This window comes from Hylaeus volcanicus, unplaced genomic scaffold (genome assembly GCF_026283585.1).
Source record: "Hylaeus volcanicus isolate JK05 unplaced genomic scaffold, UHH_iyHylVolc1.0_haploid 11827, whole genome shotgun sequence".
Classification (NCBI taxonomy): domain Eukaryota; kingdom Metazoa; phylum Arthropoda; class Insecta; order Hymenoptera; family Colletidae; genus Hylaeus; species Hylaeus volcanicus.
Genome location: NW_026532856.1, coordinates 1 through 22,925, shown reverse-complemented (window position 1 = coordinate 22,925; position 22,925 = coordinate 1). Strand labels below are relative to the sequence as shown.

General features: G+C 44.6%; 4 protein-coding genes across 7 annotated transcripts; 2 read left to right on the top strand and 2 right to left on the bottom strand.

Annotated features, from left to right (window-relative positions):
- Positions 1-1,394: 1,394 nt before the first annotated feature.
- Positions 1,395-1,976, bottom strand: LOC128882450 (uncharacterized). The gene has a single exon (XM_054134051.1). The coding sequence runs from the start codon at positions 1,974-1,976 to the stop codon at positions 1,395-1,397; it is 582 nt and encodes a 193-aa protein (XP_053990026.1).
- A 1,006-nt stretch (positions 1,977-2,982) lies between these two features.
- On the bottom strand, positions 2,983-4,383 carry LOC128882449 (translation initiation factor IF-2-like). Its single transcript, XM_054134050.1, has one exon. It carries the CDS (start codon positions 4,381-4,383, stop codon positions 2,983-2,985), a length of 1,401 nt encoding a protein of 466 aa, XP_053990025.1.
- A 1,811-nt stretch (positions 4,384-6,194) lies between these two features.
- On the top strand, positions 6,195-10,000 carry LOC128882448 (uncharacterized). Its single transcript, XM_054134049.1, has 2 exons — positions 6,195-6,392; positions 8,789-10,000. Exons 1-2 carry the CDS (start codon positions 6,195-6,197, stop codon positions 9,998-10,000), a joined length of 1,410 nt encoding a protein of 469 aa, XP_053990024.1.
- Positions 10,001-17,237: 7,237 nt separating this feature from the next.
- On the top strand, positions 17,238-20,676 carry LOC128882447 (synaptobrevin). Of its 4 annotated transcripts, none has more exons than XM_054134047.1 (3): positions 17,238-17,545; positions 19,869-20,191; positions 20,284-20,676. In XM_054134047.1, the coding sequence occupies exons 2-3, from the start codon at positions 19,873-19,875 to the stop codon at positions 20,325-20,327; spliced, it is 363 nt and encodes a 120-aa protein (XP_053990022.1). In that variant the 5' UTR covers positions 17,238-17,545; positions 19,869-19,872; the 3' UTR covers positions 20,328-20,676. The 4 variants fall into 4 exon arrangements, with proteins under 4 accessions (XP_053990022.1, XP_053990020.1, XP_053990021.1 ...); XM_054134045.1 differs by lacking the exon at positions 17,238-17,545 and adding an exon at positions 19,326-19,484; XM_054134046.1 differs by lacking the exon at positions 17,238-17,545 and adding an exon at positions 19,371-19,564.
- The last annotated feature ends 2,249 nt before the right edge of the window (positions 20,677-22,925 follow it).

Genomic DNA, 22,925 nt, shown 5'->3' with positions numbered 1-22,925 from the left:
GGGGGGGACCAGTCCCCCCTGCGGCAGGGGCGGCAGCTAGCCGCCGTCGCCTGGCCCGCCTCAACCTCAACCTCTCCTAAAACGGACCCCTGGGGCACGCCTCGGCTGACCCTCCGACGCATCGGCACCCCGCCTCTGCCAGGGTACTCGATCCACCTGTACGACAGGTAGTCGGCTAACACGACCCGTAGATATGGAGGCACTCCGTGTTCTCGGAGCGCCTCCCGGATCGTGCCCCAGGGCAGAGTGTTAAATGCGTTGGCGATGTCGAGTCTAATCGCCAACGTCACCCCACCCCGGGAGACCGCCCGGTCCTCGAGGGCATGGACGTGGTCGATCGCGTCAAGCGTCGACCGGCCCTCGCGGAAACCGTATTGGTAGTCAGCCAACTGCATACTCCCGTCGGACAGGCCCCCCGACAGGCGGGAAGCGAGCACACGCTCGAAGAGCTTGCCCGCTTCGTCGAGGAGGCAGATCGGCCGATACGCGGAGGGCAAATCCGCGGGCTTTCCCTTTTTCGGGATAAGGACCATCCGGTCCTGCTTCCAGGCCAGCGGAACCCGCCCAGACTCTAGGCAGCCGTCGAACAGCCGCCTGAGCCGGGGACCCAGGACGCGCAGCGCCAAAGCGAGCGCCCGCCCAGGGATGCCGTCGGGCCCTGGTGCCGTATTCCTGGCCACCATTCGCCCGACGGCCATCCCGAGGTCCCCCTCGGTGACCCGCAGGCCGGCGGACCAGTTACTGGCCTCCGCCGGCAGGAGCGGCCGCGGACCCTCCTCCGGATCTACCGGAAAGAGGGTATCCACGACACGCTCCAGAACGTGGGGGTCGAGGGACTCCGTGACAGGGGGGGCGGCCGGGCGCATGCGGCCCAGCACATTGCGGTAGGGCCGCCCTCATGGATCTTTGTCCACAGTCCCGAGGAGCTCTCCCCAGGCGCTCGCCTTGGCCCTCCTGATGGCGCGCTGGAGGTCCACCGTGGCCTCTCGGTAGACCTCATACAGCGCCGCCTCCCTCGCCGGGTCGCGATTCCGTCTCCGGCGGGCCCTCGTGAAGCGACGTCGCGCCGCGCTGCATGTAGCACGCAGCGCGGCAATCTCGTCGCTCCACCAGTATGCGGCCCGCCTTGGTAGCTTCTTGGCTCGGGGCATGGCGGCGTCGCACGCCGCTGTCAATGACTCCCGAAACCAGTCAGCTTCCCGATCGACGTCCGCAACCGGTCCAGCCAGGGCATCCGGCCAGGACGCGGCGAGGGCGGCCGCCATCAGGGCATCCTTCTCCAAGCGCTTCAGCGCCCATCTGCGCGGCGGTCGGCCCGGCGCGGTTCCGCGAGCGGGATGGTACTGAGGGGCAGCGGAGACATCCATAAGGATGTAGAGGTGGTCACTCAGGGACTACACCTCCTCCGCTACCCCCCATCCCGACACGAGACGCGAGGCGGCAGGCGTCGCCCACGACAAGTCGACGATCGACTCGCCCTGCCACCGCACGCACGTGCTCACGGACCCCCGGTTAAGCAGTCGGAGGTCCGCGTTCGCCGCCCACTCCAGCACCGCCCGACCCCTCGCGTCCGTTGCCGGGCCACCCCACGCCGTGGACTTGGCGTTGAAGTCGCCCAGCACGAGCGTTCGGGCTACTGGAGAGCGGGACAATGCGTCCCGGATCCCGTCCAGCAGCCACTCGAACGCCGCGAGGGGGGTACTCGGAGGGGCGTAGACCCCGATCAGGGCCAGGCCGCCGCACTCCGCCCCGACGAACCCGTCGCCGCGGGCGAACACGCAGAGGGCCGCGGTGTCGCTGGCCACTATCACCACGGAGCCCAACGCGTCGGCCACCCAGTTCGGGCGGTCGGCGACGCGGTATGGCTCCGCGGCGACCGCCAACCCCACACCTAACTCGGCCAGGCAGTGGATAAATAAGTCCTGCGCCCTGGCCGAGTGATTGAGGTTGGCTTGGAGGATCCGGACCGGGGGCATGAACTTTAGGCCATGTCCATGGCCTCCCCCAGGCCGGATCCTCCCTCCATCGCAGCGGGCGATCTCGCCCGCAGCGCCTCAGCCGGCGCATCTGCCGCCGGTCGACTGACCGGCGTAAATTCGCCCGAACTCGGGGTCGTCACGCGAGCCCTCCTCCCCTGTTTTGGCGGTGGAGGGGCACATTTTTTGGCCCTGAGCCGGTGGTCGGCTGGCCTGCCCAGGTCAGCACAGACCGGGCATCGCATGGGCGCCGTGCACTCACGTGCCCGGTGGCCCGCACCGGCGCACCTGTAGCACCGGTCCCCGCGGTCCGCCTCAAGGGGGCATTTCTGCCGCACGTGCCCGAGCTCCAGGCACCTGAAGCATCGGAGGGCTCGCGCGGGCAAGGCCTCCACTCGGGCGGACGACCAGCCGACGAGCAAGCGGCCAGCCGCCAGAAGGGCCCTCATGGCAGCCGCCGGGCAGCGGAGCCAGACGGTGCCCAGCCCGGACCCGGAACGCCGGATGATGCCGGTTTGGACCCTGTCCACCGGGCACCCGGTTACCGCGGCAACTGCCGCCGCCACGCCGTCGGCCGTGACGGATTCGTCCAGGCCGCTAACCCGCGCCTCAGCGGATTTAATCGGCCTGGACACCCTCACGTCCGTGCCGGCGAACAGCTCCGCCAGGCGACCGGCCAGGCGGTCCGCCCCGGCAGCGCTGTCCGGGCCCGGGATCTCCAAAATGGAGGACCCGGTCTGCCCCTTGCGGTACCGGATGCCGGTTACCCCGACATCCCGTAACCGCACGCCAGCGACCGCCTTTGCCATGACCTCTGAGTAGGTCATGGCGCTGTCCGGGGCGACGGTGAGGGATACCGCCGCCGTCTTCGGCGCACGCGCCGGACGAACCCGCGGCCCGGCCGGAGCTCCAGCCGGCCACGCCCCGCGAGTGCGAGAGCGTGCCGCCCCCGCACGCCTCTCCTTGCGTCCGAGCACCTTCGACCATGTCTCAGGTGCCGGACGGGTCAGGGAGGGCGCAATAGGCGCAGGCGGAGGCCTCGCCCGGGACGCAGCCGGGGCAGGCGCGGCAAGGCCGGAGCAGGATGGGCAGCGGCGCCACCCGTTGCTTCTTCCCGCTCCTCTTCCTGCCTCTCTTCTTTTTTCGCGGGCTCCCCGCTGACGGTCCCGGGGCGGCTCCCCACCGCCGAGGGGCCAGGTTGGGAGGGACCCGCAGGAGGGCGCGGCGCGATGCGCACTTCCATCTCGCCGCAGAGGCGACGGATGAGGCCCTCGACGTCCACGCTCGGCGAGAGGGTCGCGCCGCCCATCGCAGGCTTGCGCGACGGACCGGCCGGCGCAGGCCTCGAGGCAGCAGGCCGACTCGACCTCGCCGTCGAGGACGCACCCGGCCGCGAAGGGGGCACCGGCACCGATACCGCCCGATCGACGGGCGGCGGCACCGACGGCACCGCGGCAGGCGCGACCGGGCCCCGCGCAAGCCGGGCTTCCAGCTCGGTCACGCGGGCCCTGAGCTCGGCGACCGTCCGCTCAAGCTCCACCTCCCGGACCGAGGTCTTGACACGCTTCGCCTGTTCGACGGCAGCGTGTCTGATGGTGGCCGCTGCAATCCGCAGCTGGCGCACCATCGGCCCGTGAAGGTTGTTGGAGCATTTCGCAACCCTCAGGACCGCCTCCGAGCTCTCGAAAATCCGAGAGCCCAGTTCGGCGGTCGGCGCGTGGCGCATCTCCGCCGCCAGCTCCTCTTCGCCCTTGAGGGGCTTGCAGGACCTGGAGATCCGGACGGAGGACACTAAATGGTCCGCGACGTCCATCGCCAGGCGCTGCTCCCTCTCGCTAGGCTTTCGCTTAGCGTCGGCGAGGCCGACACAATCCCCAGCAGTAGGGGGTCGACCTCGCTTCCTTCTTAGCGGCGACTGCAGGGAGCGCGCCGACCACACCGAGCTGTCTGACTCGTCGGAGTCAGCGCCGGTGCCGGACTCGTCTGCAGCCGCCAGGAGGCGGCCGGAGCTGAGCTCCCGCCCCTCCACCCTCTCCAACCGGACGACGGGCTGCGCGAGAAGCACGTCCTCGCGCACCCTGACGCCGGAAGACGCCGCAGCGGAGGAGGTCCCCGCTACAGACGTCTCTTCACCAGGCGCATTGCTGAACCCGGGGGCCTGGTGGTCCACCCCGGGGTTCTCCCAGTCGTAAGATAACGACGCGGGGGAGCCTGGTCGACTACTCCTCACCGCGCCGGTACTGAGGGATCCGACGCCCTCTGCACCGTAAACGCTTAATCCTCGGTTGTCCATGTTCATTGTCAAAGCACCCCATTGCGGGTGGGCGCCGTACCCATGCCTCCAAACTTGCCATGTCGTCAACAGAGGATCCGCCAGATGCCAGCTCACCGCGTTCGCCCTCCACATCCAGCAAGTCGGTTCTCGCAAGCGAGCGCCGACTCTTGAAGCGGAGACCCAGGAGCACCACGAGGAGGTGCGGTGAGTGGACTTGACCGGACGCAGCCCGCCGACTTCGCCGAAATTCCCCGCCCAGGAGGACGCCGAAGCGCCACCCTGGTGTAAGGGAATATCAGCTAGGTCGTGGTTTTTGACCCGACCTGGAGGTTTGTGGAAGAGGCATGGTGACCTCGACCAACTGCCCCAGTGCCAGGAAAGCGTGCGTCCAGCCTCATGCTACCCAAAGCGTGCGTCCAGCCTCATGCTACCCACCCATCGACACTCCCTCCCATCCCGTACCCAAGGCCCAGAAATATACCAACGCTTAAATAAAGAGGAGGGAAAATGATAAACACATAACTATAGAAGAAATACAGAGATCAAAACAGCATTTATTTAACAAAAAGGAACCTTTTTATATCAAAAGAAACTACACTAATAACACAACTATTATTCCAAACGCTATATAAAACAAAATCCATAATATGTACCTATTACAATAACCTAAACTTAAAACTAGTTCCTTAAACATATAATTAACATCTCAAATACAAACTAAAATAAAAAACTAAAAATCTACCGTCTCTGCCCCGCGCGCAAACTCAACAAGTATCCCTCCCCCCCACAGAGACAACACGAAATCCTGATCCTCGACAAAACGTAAGCCCGAATATGGCACAGAAATAACGTGCTCGACCGAAACGAGGCAATACCCTGACTTACATGAACCCGGCACGTGATATAAATTATCACCCAACGACGGACTAGTCTGTAACAGAATCCAGCCGCGGGCTCCGCTGACGGGATAGGCACGTGAAATCCCACGCAGAAGACATTCCGGCTGTACCAGCGGCAGGGTACACCACATCCGTAAAAGAAAGTGATTGGTGTACCTCTGCTCGCTGATAACTGCCATATCAAGCAGCGGGTCCCTACGACTAAAACGTTACGTAACTTCCGATCCGCCACTGGGTCAAACCATCTCCCACAACCAGAAATAAGGCCGAGTAGCGCGTATAATAATGCTCAACAGATAACTCCTCACGCCGATCCTCACAAATCGTGAACAAAAGAGCCAGCACCCTTTTTTTTTTTTTTAACGCGGAGAAATGCATTTACGCACACCCCCTCAAAGGAGGGGGTAGTGTGGGACTCGCCCCTCAGAAGAAGGGGAATACCCATTAAAACACCACGGTGGCCGGGCTCTGCGCATTGGGGAGGGGCACCGGGATCTCTTTCGAACGCTACCGGTGCCCCCCCGCGCCTTCTCCCTTGCAATGGAGGAGTTCCATCTTCGGTGGTGAGCGACATCCCTCCCCACCTGGCTGCGGGCGCCACTACCCGCAGTCACACCTGTCCCTTTTAATCGCCACTTACGTCAAGCAGGGATTACTGTGGGCGTATTCTTGTTCCCCGCTACACAGGGAAAAGCGCCACCGGGGGGCCACACCCGACGGCGCCACTGCTGGGCATGGGTTGTTTTAGTGAGGACCTCCGGAGTTGCTGCACGGCGGTCCTCCCATGCCCAGCGATCCCACGGGCAACAGAGGGCGAGCCCAGTGCTGGGCTCGCCGCTCGTGTCCCGCGGGATCGCTCCCCCAGCCGGACCATGTATTGCGGTTACCGGCCGGTGGAGGAGAGGAGGTCAGTGGGGACTTGCCCCACCGGCAGGAGCGGGAGCAGTTGGTAACCGCCGTCCCGCTGCGCGCTTCTGCCTCCTCCGCTCCGCGCGAGCGGTATCAGTTCTCTCCCGATCCCGCTCGTCGTCCTCCTTCTGCGATATGACGACCTCACAGAAGGAGGACACCGCCCTCCAGGACCTCTCCGCCAGACCATCGACGCAACGACGGCCGGAAGCGAGAGGTCCCAACCAACAACCTGCTGAAGCCCCCGCCTCTCCGCCGAGAAGGCCGGGCACTCCTCCAACGCATGTTGGGCCGAGTCTACATCGGCCCCACACTGCCGCCTCGTGGGATATGGTGCGTTATCCCCTCGCGACCCTGATGGCCATGTGCCTTTGCACGCGGCGCAGCAGCATCCGGCTGCGCCGACGGGCCATCATGTCGCCGGCCCAAACTGGTGACCCGTATAGGGCCATTGACCGCACCACCCCCACGAAAAAAGAGCGCCGTGGGGCGTGTCCACGGGTTTATATATTAACTGATCCTCGCATGGCACGAGCCGCGATCGAGAACCTTCGCTTCGGCATCCGTTGAAATCGGGAGGGGTCCCAAGTTCAGCAGATGTGCTGGCGTTGAGCGCTGACGCCTATTTCGCTGATTCGCAGATCGCACGATTCGGTTCCCGAGAAACGGTTTCCGAATCGTATGTCAAGCGCATTCCTAAAAGTATCTGATCTTAACTATTCGCAATGCGAGGTCGATGAAAAGGGACACCGGCAGGGCCGGATGTAACAAATTAATCCCATAAGGGATTAAGAACACGTGTATTTTTAATACACGGGTACACGAGCATCGAAATACACGGATATGCAGGTATGTACATGAGCATCGAAATACACGGATACGTATATTTAGATATCTGAATGCCCGCGTATTTCGATACCCGGGTACCCGTGTATTAAACATACACGGATTAAAACACGGATCCATTAATTACCCGTAAACCTGGGTATTTCGATACATGTGAAATAGAGATCTGTACCTGCAATAGAATAGAATAATAGCCCTTATAGTTGTAATATATCGATCCTGTTTGTTTGGGGCATTTCATGCGAATATGTTTCCGCCTATACAACCGATGCAATTGGGGAAATTCCATTTGTTGTAAAAATCACTCGCGATGGTTTTCCATTCCTCTGTAGTAGACAAAGACATATGTATACCGCAGAAGCACTCCCATATAGCTTGGTATGTTTCGTAAACTATGTTTCAAATAGCACAGTGTGAAATTCTGTAGGAGAAGCTTAGTGCTCGAAATGACATCCCAGTTGATAGAAATCTGTAATAAGGATCAACTATTGTACAATAAATCAACATATCCATTAAAAAAATAATTGAAAACACTAGCATAACACAACATAATATAACTAACTTAACATAACATTTTTTTTCACTAATTTGAGGTGAAGCAGCCAAAATTAAGTGGCGAGGTTTGAGGGACACGTTTCGCAAGGAATTGAGTAAGAATATTAAAAAACGGAGTGGAGACGAAGGAGGAATGATCAAAGAATCTAAGTTGGCCTATTTCAAAAACATGGAGTTTTTGAAGGACCAATTTCGAAAACGGCAATTGCAGAGTAATGTCTCAAGCGAGACGACATGTGATGAAAATATCCAAAATTCAGGAACTGCTTTTTCCCCTGATTCTCCTGAAAAAGAACTGGAATCACCACCACAAACTTTAGAATCACCACAATCACTTCAAAATATAATAAATGAATTTGCGCAACCTCATAAAAAAAAATTGCAAAATTGAATAATGCTAATACGATAAAAAAATTGATGATTTTGGAAGATCAAAAAATAAAAATATTGAAGGAGAAAACGAAACAAAACGAAGATGCAGACTACCATTTTTTAATGAGTTTATTGCCTTATTTGAGGAAAGTACCTGATGAAAGAAAAATGATTGTGAGAAATAAACTCCAAAATGTGTTTTGCGAAGAGAATCTTTTGGGAGGATTCAGAGGCCAACATTCTATACATAATTATGGCGTTTCCGCATGTGATTCATTGACGAGTGATACTTCGGCAAATGGTTCACAAGCGGAAACTTTACTTGGTGCTCCTCAACATGAAGACCTTGATTCGTTCATTTCAAGTGTAACACATTAAAAATGCAAGTGCAATTTGTTCAATTTTACTGTGTATTTTATTTCACTTGTCTGTATTTTCATTTTTGAATATTTCGAATTTCCTTTGAAGTAAAGAACTGAATACATTGTTAAACTTTTTCTTACCTTAATGTTACAGCCAGTCTTTGTTTTGTCGAAATACATACACGAAAATTGGAGAACTTTGTGATTCTTTCTTCTATCTCCTTCAGTATGTATTCAAATGTTGCTGGTCTCATTCTGAAATACTCGAAAAACTTTTCCGGATGCTCCCACAATTCTTGAAATAACATTTTAAACTTTCCTTTGTCGTCTCTACTAGAAAATAACCCGTTGACATGCTCTATTTTGCCATCATTCAACAACATTATCTTCATTAACGGACTTTCAAGAAAATAAAATTCATCAAGTCCGTCCATCTTTGCTGGGCGGCAGAAACGTACTGACTAAAAGAATAGACGCAGGACGCACGAAAAAATCAAACTATCAACTAGTTCTGACGCCGTCGTAAATGTTCTGACATGTTTATCGTTGCTAGTGTAAACACTCTCATTGAAAAATAGGCGTTTGTTTGTTCAGACGAATTCGTCAGAACTTGTCCGAACATATTTTCGTCCGAATTCGCAAAGTAATACAGAAATAGACGAATGCCTACTCGACATGGAAAAACACATTAAAACATCTATGGAAAAAACAATACCAAAAAGCAGGTCCACAAACAGTATAGACAAATACATAAACAATAGAATCACCAGCCTCAGGAGAGATAAATCCTTCCTAGTTACGCTAGTAACCAGACGGAGATCAACTTTCAATCAGGAACAGCGACAATGTATAAAAATTATCATCAAATCTATAAAATATCTTCTAGCCAAGGAATTCTCCAAAGCGGTGAATAGATTCTGGGCACAAAAAGCAAAGGAAATTGATCATACAAAATCGGACAAATTCTTCACTATAATTAATCAGATGTTCAGAAGGAAAAACGGAATAATCATAGAAGATCTAACATTAAATGACCATCATACAGCAATAGTTAGTAGAGTAGGAGCCACTAATGAACTAATCCATGGAACAAACGGATCATATCTAGTGGAAAACACACAGGCAAAAATAGAAATATTAGGAGCCCATTTTGAAGAAATAAATGCACCAATATATCTCAACGAAGGCACTCGATTAAAGGAAATCGTTGACAGAACAACAGAGGAATTCAGAATGCAAATCCATCCTCGACACCGTGTAACAGAATTCTCGCAAGAAAACCCAGCCTCCTGCCCCACAAGAATCAATGTAGAGGATGACATTGAACTATTCACTAATAGACTACAAGTTCAAACAATCTGCAAGAAACTACCAAATAAAACATCCACGGGACCGGACGACATGCCCGAAATAGTAATCAAACACCTTCCTCCGATAATTATTAGAACATACACAGCCATATTTAACAATGCATTAAACAATGGATATTTTCCAACGGCATGGAAGAAAACAAAAATAATACCGATACAGAAGAAGGACAGAGAAAACAGATCTCCTGGAAACTATAGATCCATCAACCTTGCACTCAATATTAGTAAAGTATATGAAATCATCATAAAGCAAGCACTAGAAAGATCATGCAAGAAAAACAATATAATCGCCGACAACCAATTCGGTTTCAAATACAGGCACTCTACTCTCCACGCCGTTGAAAAACTAATGTCCGACATCTACAAATATCTAAACAATAAAGACATAGTTACAGCATGTTTAATAGAGATTGAGAAAGCTTTTGATACCGTCTGACATAATGGCCTAATATTTAAATTGATTAAAAAAGGCTTCCCAAAACAAATTACTAGACTGATAGACGAGATGATTGCGGGATTAGAATTCGTGGTCACGGACGGTGTGAGGGTATCCAAAAACACTTTTCACCTAAAAGAAGGTCTACAACAAGGAAGAGTGTGCGCTCCCGCACTGTTCAATATCTACAATGATGGAATAAACATGCCAGACTTAAATGGTAACAACAACACATACTCCATAGCTTTTGCGGACGACGAAATAGTGTACGTAGCAGGTAAATCTACCGAGGCAGTAAAGCAGAAATTACAGGACTTAGTTGAAAAAAGGAATACATATCACAGAATATGGAATCTAAAAATCAATCCAGCAAAATGTGAAACAATTATTTTCCGAAAACCATACAACTACCTCAGCAAGAAGATAAAAACAGGTCTCAATGACTTCTGCATTTCAATTTCAACTCCATCCAACAACGAAGAAATCTCAATCCCTCATAGAAAAACATTTAGATACCTAGGGGTTCACTTAGACCACCTCCTCAGAATGAACAACCATATTGATGTACAAGTAGAGAAAGCAAACAAAGCACTACTAGCCCATAGTAAGCTCTTTCATAATAATTACCTACCGAAGAGAGCAAAAGTTATCTCCTACCAATTGCTAATAAGACCGATATTAACATACGCGCCTACAGCATGGTGGAACATTTCAGCATCCGCAATGGAAAGTTTAAGAAAGTTTGAAAGGAAATGTCTGCGCAAATGCTTAAATATGTACAGGTCCCCACAGTCAAATTTTCAAAAATTCTACAGTACTAGACAATTACTAAACAAGGCTAAAATACCAAGAATAAACACTTTCATATTATAATTAATCAGAAGCTTCCTAATAAGATGCCGGAATTCACCAAATCATATAATTAATAACTTAATCTGTGAAAAAGAATATGCTGACAGATGCTGTGAAACAGATTATATACCCATAGCCGCCTTCCCACACCTGGATCAACTTGGATGTATTCAAGATGAAAACAACACGCCCATAATCTACCACATTAGAAGAAATAGAGCTGACAAAAAAATCGTATTCAATGAGACTCCGTCATCCTGGCAAAACCACATCTTAAGATACAACAGAAGTACTTCAGATATAGACAAAGAAGACTGGCACAAACTATCAAAACACCTCTGGTGGAGGGCCGGATGTGTACAACAATTAGACGAACTAAGAAGAAGAAGACGTCTTAAAGTAAGGAATAATCAAGAGGCACCTATGCCAAATAACTAATAGAAAAACTTCACACTATGTAAATAGGGCTCCGGAAACGGCGCATATGTAAATAGCCACCTACCCCCCCCCCCTCTCCCCCGCCCCATAATACTTAGTTAGGTTTAAGATTAGGCTTAAGGAGAAACGATAGACTTCAGCAGTAGGTTTTTTGTGGAAGAGCCATAAGGCCCTTCCCTTTTTTTCATCCTAGAGCATAAACTCAAGCAACGTATATGGACAATACATGTAAATGTCCAATATTTTATATGACAATGTAGTACAATGGGTAAGCAAATGTGATTCTAGGGTAATGAGTGTGTAGCGGTATATGGTTTGCACATGCGCGAAGGTAAAACCGACCGCTTGTAGATGTTAGGTTTTAAGGTAATAAAACCTACCTGGCGTTTGCAAGACGGTAAATTATGTTAACATACTTAAGAAACCGTTTCCGTAAATGTGTCCTTTTTTACAACTTCTGCCGGCCATATACCGCCAAGGTCTTTCCGCCCGCACGGGTAGCGCGGTCCCGAAAGGACCTTATTCCCTACATGTGGCAACCACCTTTGCCAGTCCCGAAAAGTCATCGGCTATCCCCGCCAAATTAAGGCGGTGACTAATTCCACCCTCTGTATCTTCGGAAAGGTAACGCCTTTCCGAAGAATACTATAAAGGTAGTGAAATTTGCGGAAGGAGTCAGTCGTTCGCTGTTTTCGGGACTCTGCAGTCAAAGAATACTCTTCGCACGCTTTATGCTGTAAAAGTTTTAATTTACATGATTATTAAAATATATATATATATAGATATTAAACTCACGCACGATCATTTTAGTAACCTCACTGTTACAGACATCATAAACATTAACACTTTTCTCTATCGGCGCCTCCATCAAAAACTATTCCAAATCTACTCAGACAGTACTTTCACGTACACATTTATTGTCTGGCTGAGCGTTCCATAGGCTATACGGCCATACCTGCACCCACACGAAGGTAATGGGTTTGTAAAACGACAAACAGGCGCCTAATAACTGATTATTAGTACCAGTGACCACTGGTAGGGTTTCTTATTCTAACGAACTCTCACACAGCCGACCAGGAAAGAGAATGGAAAGATAAGCCCTCTCCATTATTACATTTCATCGAGGCAAGTACTCGGAAACCACGTAAAACTCTAGTCTTGAACAATTGTAAGAAGTTTTGCTTTTGGGTCCTTTTTTTGGGGGGAAGTCTATTGCCGTCAACAAGCCCAGGGGACCGACCTGGACTTTCACGTAGACAGTATACATGTATACATTAAAAGCATTCAACATTGCCGCCTTCACCAAAAAGTAACTCAAGCAGGAATTAAAAATTTTTAATTTTGCGCCAACTACGAAAAGATTATTTAACATAATTTAATATAAATGAAATAGAAATTATTTCATATTTTTTAGTGCAATTTTAATATTTTTTCGAAGTCGGTTATATTTTTTTCCAAAAATTATTTTATTACAGTCTTTACAGATACGTTTGAGCCACATTCTACTAAAATTTGCCTGTAATTTGCGTGTAAGAACTGAATTTGATGCACATCTTATGTTCCGGATAGAACTCAAGTGTCGGCAGAATTTAGGCTCCTCTGTAATCGTATACCGTTAGATCGTTAATATCCTTCTTCGAACGACGCGGAGAACTGAACGGAGGGCCAACAAGAGTTTATGACATGCTTGCGAAATATGTCGCTTTCGGTTTGTAGCTGATTGCTGTCAATATCAAGCCAGGTGTGACCGTTTCGAGGTCTTTAGAATTCCGCATGGTTCCGATGCTCGGCGGCCGGCCATGCCATAAACTCGGAAAAACCCACGGGCGCGTTGGGTTTTCGTGAGTCACCAGGCGATCACCTATCCCTAGTTTCGAGGTCGTTGGCGAAGGCACCGCGATTGGGGTGAGCGTGGGACGAAAGGCGCCCTAATTGGGTCTTGTTCCCAAAATCGGAGCCCAGTCGGCGCGCCCCTTGGGCGCTAAGGGGTGGCAACGAGGACGAGGAAGAGTCATTGCGAGGTGTCATCAGTCGTCACTTCGCGAGACGAATTCCATTCAGAGCGGGACAGTCGTCCGATAAGGGTATCCTCATCCGGATGAGAATCCCATGTTGCGAGTCTTCGGACATTTCGATTATTATCTCTCGATTAAGGGTGCGCAGGAGACCCAGCAAAACTCCGAGTTGACTTCAGCGCGCATTGCGGAGAAAGTAGGAAGTTCTGGGACAAGGATGTCTCTCTAATGATGCTGTGACAGAGAGGGAGATACATCAATCGGAGGAGAGACAAAGACAGAATGATGTCAAACTTTTGCAATTTTTCAAACAGTTATTGTAATTTTATGAGGCGAGGAAGCGACCTTTCCGGCTGATTTCTTTTTTAAACTGTTCCTTATAAAATACCGTTGCGGGGGACAGTTGCACATTTTGCAATTCGCTTTTGAAAAGTGCTAAAAATACGTTTAACGACAAGAAATTTTTTGTGGGTCTTTTTCCAAAAATCTGTAACTGTCCCCCGCAATAGCATTTTACAAGGAACAGTTTGAAAAAAAAATCAGCCAAAAAGGTTGCTTCCTCGCCTCATAAAATTACATTGGTGGTGTCGCTACGATTGAGACGATTCATATGCCAACATGGCTGCCTTAATATCGTGCTTTCCACCGCAGCGCTGTCGTCGTCTTCCTTTCTGTTACGTGTCGACCATCTAAACACGCTTTTCGACTTGGTTCGCAGGTATCGTAGTCGGGCCGGGTTTTTTCGCGCACGCACAGCGAACATAGCATCAATGAAGTATACGCACGACTAAAAAGGTGTATCTTAATTACCCCTGCATAATTTTACAAATATATTCATGATTTATGGACAAATGTAGGACAATATATAAAGACAATATATAATTATAGACAATATATAAATAATAAGGACTAATATATTCATGATTTCGCGCTCATAGCCACAATAGCCATAGCATCCTACACCTGTTACCCTGGATACGACCCTGTTGACGGTCATTCTGGCAGTACATGGGCGAAAAAACTTGGCCTGGCTGGTATCAGTGATCGTAGTATCGTACATAAGATATCGCTAGTTCGCTCCCAAGCTGCTGTGTATTTTTTTTATTCTTATTTTTACACTTTTATACTCTTTCGCTTTCCTCTCTCTGTCTCTTTCTATGTTCGCGCTCGGCTGGAGCCGCACGTAAACTTAGAATCGACACCTCGGCTGGTTATTATACCTCCATACATTATATGTGTAACCGAATGTTTCGATCAGCTTCGAATCCGTCCAAAGTTTGAAGGCGTCGACGAAGTAGAAAGAGACAGTTTGATGAAGAAGAAAGAGAGACTGACAAGGGAACGGGCCCAGATATGACTATTTATAGTTTACGAGATATTCAACATTGAAGTTATTATTGCTACTTACTTGGTGAATTATAAGCGATTCTGTCAATAGCGAATTCGGTGTGGTCAGTAAAGCATCAGCATAATAATTCCTCTGTCGCGAGTTCGAGTCCCGTTGAAACATTCTTACACTATTCTTTTTTTTCACTTTCTTTTAAAAATACATTCATTAAATATGACTTATTTATAACTAATGTTCGGATATATTTTTTAAAACAAACAATTTCCATTATGATGTACATGAACTTGGGTGATAATTTTCGAAAAAGCAGTGGAAACAAAATTTTTAATCACCATGTACATCGAATGAATGCTTTAGATTTACAACTGCAAAATTGTTTATTTAATTCTACTGGGTATACCGCTTGATTTACGTTAATGAAATGTACTCGATTTTTTGATAGCCACGATGCGTATCAAACATCTATGTAGAATAGAGATAAATATATTGAAATTCATTATACAAATAGAAACAAGTACAGCAATGTCTCGAAATAAGTAACTCGATCGGGACCGGCAAGTTGCTTATTTCGAAACAGTTATGGTATATTCGGCTTGACCGTTCTCGAGCGTGACGAGGAGGAACCCGTAGACAAAACAGGGGGTTCGGTGTAGCGGCAAAGTATAAAGTGATCGCTCGAGCACGGGTGTTATACTTTGGAGAATGATAGAAGATAACATGCTTTCTCATTTTAAGGCTAGTAAAATCGAACGAATGGAACGTATACATGTACAACTAACAGTAGTATTCCGGAGAATACACACGCCAGAGAAAGAGAAAACATTACACACATTCTGTCCTCTTTACGCTTGGATTCTCTGCTATCGATGACTATTTCTTCAAAACAACTTGCACGCAAAGAATCACTATCCGTTTTCAAACTTTCAAACCTTCCTTCATGTGACTGTCACGATAAAACGAAATAAACTTACGACCAAACATAAAAATCGTTGTAAAGACTTACTCACCTACAGCAAGTAGGTATTCCGGCATGATATGTTACGTTAAAAAATTAATTTTAACCTTAAAATATGCGTAAGGTAATATATAATACATGATAGTATATAGTACATGATATCCAAAAAGTATATTTCTGATAGAAAATTGAAATAAAAAAAAAATACATCAATCGGGATTCGTACCCGGGGTCAAGCAGCGTTACAACCTAATACTCTACCAATCCATTCAACGAACCTTGGTAGATGTTTTTATTGTACATCAAAAACAAACACCTATTCTGAAAAAAGCCAAAATGATTTTGCAGTACTACATGCGTACTACGACCCCCATAGGGTCGTTGCAAAAGCGATTGCACATCCGTGCCTTCCCTTTGTTAGTGTGCTTTTTCTTATATAATTACGTATATTCAAAAATAATGTTCATAAACGTTTTACCTTTTTTATTATACAATATTTTTTACATTGTATACTATCATTACATTCCACAAATAACAATTAGTACTTTATTATTTTCGTACCATATTACAAATCATATCAGTTGTTTATTATTTACTACTTTGAAATTATCGTAACAGACTATTATGTGTCAATTAATTGCAATGCAATATAAACAACCTTAACATATACATGACGTTTTTTAACAATATAATATTGAATATATGTACATATGCAAAAGTAAAATATATAAGCTCGGGCGCTTCATACTTTTAGTACGGTACTGAACCATGCTGAAAGGCATTTTTAGATTATCGGCACACCAGCAACTCAAGCCATTGTGCAAGCGCATCAGTCTTCTCGATTTCATAACGACAACACCATTGTAATTTTATGAGGCAAGGAAGCAACCTTTCCGGCTGATTTTTTTTTTAAACTGTTCCTTATAAAATACCGTTGCGGGGGACAGTTGTACATTTTGCAATTTCGTTTTTGAAACTTGCTAAAAATACGTTCAAAGACAAGAAATTTTTTTTTTTTTCAATTTTTTCCAAAAAACGCTTGACGAGACGATAGATTTACTTCTCCTGATTACGAAATGCATAATTATTATATGTTTTTTTCATTATTGTGCCTGAAAAACGGGAAAAACTATCTAGTAGTTCACCTACTTTCCGTTGGTGGCGCCAGTTTGTCTCAAAAATCGAAACTCGTGGCTCTCTATTTCTTGCGGTAGACACCTAAGCTCTCCCCACAAGCTTGTGGCAACATGATGTCGACAGTGCTGCCATGCGTTTTAATTATAACTAGGTTAGTTAGTTTTAAGTTTTAGGTTAAGGGTGCGCAGGAGCCAGAGCCAAACTCCGAGTTGACTTCAGCGACAGTTGCGGAAAAAGTAGGAAACTCCGGGACAAGGACAGAGAGGACGATACAACAATTGCAGGAGAGACGAGGACAGGGCGATTAGGCTAGCATGATTTTTTTCGAAGATATTGAAGCAAAGAAGCAATATTTTCTAATAATTCTGGTTTTAATATATTCGTTACACTTTGGCGGATGCGATTCCAAGGCCTGATTTTGCAATTTCGGCCTTAAAACTTTGTCGAAACCTGGGATGTTTGCTGTATTGTATATGGAGCTATTGCTGATGTAACGTTGAAAGTGGAGTGTGTTGATCTGTATATTTTTAGACAAGTTCTCAGACATTTGCGTTCGAATAGTCTTATTTTTTCCATAATTGATTGGCCGGTGTTTCACCAAGTGGGGGCAGCATAGGCTAAAATCGGCCTTATTAGTAGCATATACAATATTGCACTATTTGCCTGGAAGGCCTTCCTCGCTTTATCTAATTGTACTTGCAGGTGGATGTTACCCCTTAGTAAATAATCTAGATGTACTCCTAAATATTTAACTGAAACTGATTTCTTATTTTCTATGATAGCCGTGATGTTTGACTCAGGTACAGATGTCTTAATACTAATATTGTTGTAATCTAGTTTAGCTTGTGTTGAGAGTTTTTCTAACGGTTTTCTAAATAATATTGTTTCACATTTATATGGGTTGAGACGAAGATTCCATATACTATAATAATTATTAATTTTGTGTACTATATCTTCGAGATCTTTTTGGACGGTAGTGGTTTTATTACTATGGGTATAAACAATCAGGTCATCTGCGAACGCGAGCGCTGACAGTTTATCATTATTATTGATGCTGAATCGCTTGAGTATGTCACAAGTGAAGATGTTAAATAGTATTGGAGAATTCACCATTCCTTGCTAGAGACCTTCTAATATGTTGAACTCTTCCGACGACAGCGACACGCCGGCGCCGTTCCATGTGACAAATTAGTCCGGTTTCTTGGCGTGAAGCGAGTGTGTAAAGTTTCTTTCAACATCCCATTTTATCCTGAACACCTTAAAACTGCTCTTTTATCTTTTAAAGTAAGGGATGATTGTCTTCCAGATCTCTTCTTTTTTCCATAATTTTTTGGATTATTTAAAAAATTACGAATTACATACCTACTTCTTTCCATTTTTAGTGACATTTGTATTAAATTCTCTCCTTTTGGTCTTCTTTAAAAGATTTCTATTTTTTCCTCTTCAGTTAGAACTTTACCACGTGGCATGTTTTTAGTTTTAATGTTTTTCTATTTTGTACTAACAAAATCAAAATAATAGAGACTTCACAGTACGAAACATACGAATACATTTAGATTCAATGACTGTCTGTAGTCGACTAACATTAATGTCTTATAACTTTGTCCTATGGAAAAAACCAAAGATTACAATTCTTGGAAATGCTTTGACGCTTTGTGTTTGTTTACATTGTGATGGAGTTCGTGAATATTACTCTTTCATCCCATCATCTTTCACACTATGTATACAAGCTTATACATATTTTTTTAAAGATAATTTATTGTCACTTTCATTGTTGTAAATGTCATTATTTCATATTTGGTGCTCAGCTAAGTACAAAAGTTACTTAATAAAAGTTGAGAAATTAAGTTGCAGCCACATTATATAATTTTTAAAAGATTATTATAAGTAAACTATTTCAGGGATTTTTGTAATTCAGACAAAAAGGATGTAATGGTACAGTTATGACAACAAACAATTTTATCTAATTTAACATTGCTGTATTTCCATACCATATTTATAATTTAATAATGGTCAACTCACAACAGTTTATGTGTACAGTATAAAACATATTACTTACATGTATTTAAGGTACACATCAATTAACGTACCAACCAAGTTGTCTGTCCATGATCTTCACATATTATAGATCACTACTCGACATTGATTAAACTACCTGTAAAAGATAAGTTAAAAACACCACAAAGTATCATGTTCATTCTTGTTAAATCTATCATTTTATAGGCAAAAAATACTTATCTAAATTTCTTCTTGGATTCCCGACTTCCTGCCAACTCGAATATGGTTAAGCACATAGAATCGACAAGCTGCTACGACAAATTTCATCGACCAGTCTTGCATATTTTTAAATATATTTTAAGTGTCCAATTTTTCACAGATCCTTGCATAAATGTCATATATTTATTTCATAGATTTACGAAATATCGGACACCACATGAATATAATATCGGAATATAAAAACACTTAGATAAATTTTTGACAAAATATAATAACTATTAATTTCACCATGTTAGAATTTAAATATTCCATCTTCTTTTAGCACTTGTCAAATGTCAAATCTCAATATTTCTGAAATGAACGTGACTGGAACGTGACGTCACGAGTATCGCCATCTTTATTATATGTCATGTACTGTTGCAAAAAGGTGTACTCGTCATCGAAGTAAAGTTTGGAATACCTGTCATCGTTTATCAGTAAATCTCATCCTACTTGATTTTCGTGCATATTTTTTATTTAAAAGTGAGCGCATTATTCTTTTTCGTAGTATTTAAACAACTTGCTAAAAGCAAATTCATATTGAAAGCTGTTTTTATAGCACGGTAAACATAAACACGTACTTTGATGTGTGGTATTGTGTTTTTTTTATGTTAAGGATAATTCAACATTAATATTGTATTGGTTAAGAATCATAAAAGAATTTTTTAATATCGTATAAGAACGCAACTAGAATAGTCTTATTTGTACCAGCATTTTTATGAACTCAGAGGTTATGGGTGTGTACAATACCATTAAACATATAGTCACGATTTATAAAATAAGCACATTTAGATTTGTCTTATAGTGACTATTCGTAATATATTCTTTTAGAGTTGTATGTAACGCATGTAACACTAATCATTACAGAATCATGGATGGCAGTGGTAATTCTAGAGATGCAGAAGTGGGTGGTCCTCGTACCCCACAACAAGCAGCATCCACAAAGAAGTTGCAGCAAACGCAAGCAACTGTTAAAGAAGTTGTGGGGATAATGAAAGTAAATGTGGAGAAAGTATTGGAAAGAGATCAGAAATTGTCAGAATTAGAAACGCGTGCAGATGTTTTGCAACAAGGTGCAACGCAATTTGAACAACAAGCAGGAAAATTGAAAAGGAAATATTGGTGGAAAAATCTGAAAATGATGATCATCATTGGCATTATCTGTGTGATTATTTTAATTATCATCATTGGTAAGCATTATGTGTAAAAATAATATATAATCTATCTAATTTATAGGATTAATTGGTTGCTTAAATCCATATATGTTTAATGTTTATAATAGCATCGGTTATGTCTGGCTCATCGGATTCCAGTAATTCTGACTGATAGTAACATACCAAAGAGAATATGATACTTGGCTTGCTAATTCTTGTTTTGCAACAAGAGTTAAGTATAGCAAAGTAAATGTTAAACGCACAAAGTTAAATATAATGTGATTACTAAATCATCACATTCTGCAGTGTTTTTTGGAAGAATTGTGGTAAAAATAATAAATATATTTTTGAGATATAAGCTTATACAAACGCACAACTACTGTAATAATGCAGTATTAATACGGGTGGCCTTTTATAAAACTGTGAATGGACAATACATTTCATAATGTTATCTTGTTACAATACTTATTGTACATTTATTAATGATATATAATATATAATACAACGTTTCTACATTTTTCTATTAGCCTTTCTATTAGCTTAGTCATTCAAAATCCTATTTAATCCTATTAAGTCATCGGGTTGTACGCAAAAATGATTATCAATGAATATATTAAATATGTAGAGTCACCTGGGTATACTTATCTGACAAAACTTCCTTGCCTTAATTTAATTCTTTTAAAATTTCACCAACTCAATTGTTTTAGTCTGATAAAATTTAAAAAATGTACGAACTATATAGTTTTCCAATCCCATTATCGATGATTTCTTGCATTCATCATTTTATTCCTATTTTTAGTTCTGTATTTTAAAAAATAGAGTAAGTATCTATGTTATATCTCTGCTTTATGTGCTTAACTATTTGTAATAGTTTTATTTTAGTATCTAGACACGGTGATGTCGACACACCGCCGAGCGGTTGATACGCCAATCCAGTCGGGTTTGCCCAAGGTTAGTGAGTAAGGATGACTTCGGTGACGAGGTCGTGTAATAAACCACTCTCAATATGTTATTACGTACTACGATCTTTATTTTCTCCTTGCGGAGTCGTCCTCTATTATGTACAGTGTATAGAAATGGTAATACCCATAGATACACGGCTGGCCGGTGAAAATGAGGTGGCGCTTTCTGTTATTTCTGAACGAAGCGAGATACATAATTCGCTCTTAGCGAGCAAAAGTGAGATACATATTCTCTCTCCGATACGTTTCGGCTCTTCGCTTTGTGTCTTTGGACCTCTCTCTCTCTCCTCTATTGTCTGTCCCTTTGTACGTTTGGGCTCGCCTGGAGCCGCATATAAATAGAATCGACACCTTAGTTGTATAACCAAATATTTCAAGTCCGACCAGCTTTGAATTCGTCCAAAGTTTCGAAGCGTCGACGAAGTAGAAAAAGACAGTTTGATCAAGAAGACTGAGAGACTGATAAGGAATGTTTTTTAGGTGTCCGCCTCCGATTGTTTAGATTTTTGGATCTGTTTTAAAGGAGCGAAAAATAAGATATACGTATTTTTTTTATTTTAACCTGTTTTCATATTTAGGGGGTGAAACGACCCCCTAAAGTTTCTGCTGCAATAGGGTATCTCAGAAACTATCATAGATAGCAGAAAACTTTTTAAGAAAAAGTTTCATGGTTTTCTATCTGCATATAAAATCTGACTCTAAATTTTGTAAAAAAAATGATTTGTTTACAATCAAGAATTTGTTTATAACATTATTTTAAAAGTAATCGCAGTTTATATAATAACAAAAACGAACATATTTGTTTTCCTGAATCTATTGATGTATAACATGTACCTGGTTATATATGCATGTTGTTTGCGAAAAATACTAGCTACAACAAAGATAATGACTGTACGTCTATACAGGGTGTCACAAAAATGTTGTAACACCTTGAAAGGAGTGGTTCGAGAGGTGATTTGAAACAACTTTTTCTTAGCGAAAATGTTGACCGAGGCTTCGTTAAGCAGATATTAATAAAAAACCCCGACCAATCAGAGCGCGCGTATACCGTTGGAGCGGCTGCGGTAGCGAAGGCTATGCGCTAGGCAGTCGCGATTACCACTTTTCTTCATAGAACTCGAACCGAGCGATAACAATAAAGAAATTTTTAAGATCGATAGACTACTGAACACTATAGTATCTTTTGAACCTCCAAGAACTAAAAGAGACATCCCACAATGTTCACACTGCCAAGCCTACGGTCATACCAGAAACTAGTGCAATAGAATTCCCGCGTGTGTTAAATGTGCAGGTAAACACTGGACTTCGAATTGTCCTATCGTAGGAAAAATAGATAACGTAAAATGTTATAATTGCCAAGGAAATCATCCTGCTACCCATAAAGGTTGTATAATACGTAAACAATTACAGCAAAAATTATATCCTAAACTTGAACAGAAAATAGTTACGGTAAATTCAAACCTTCAAAACCAAACTGTCACAGTGAACGCTAACAACAACACTATCACGACCCAGCAGTCTTATATACATACAAAAACCTATGCTCAAGCAACTCGAAATCAGGAAATTCTAAACGAATCGTTTCCCACTTTACAAAACCACGAATCAGCATCAGACTCAACAGAAATGAAACACCTGCTAATAAACTTAATTAAAAATACAGAACTAATAACAAATATCCTCATTGAACAAACTAAATTGTTAAGTCAACAGTCGCAACACATTAACACAATGATAGAACTTATCACACGCATGCTTAACATTAACAAATAAAATGGATACTACATTAAACATTGCAATTTGGAACG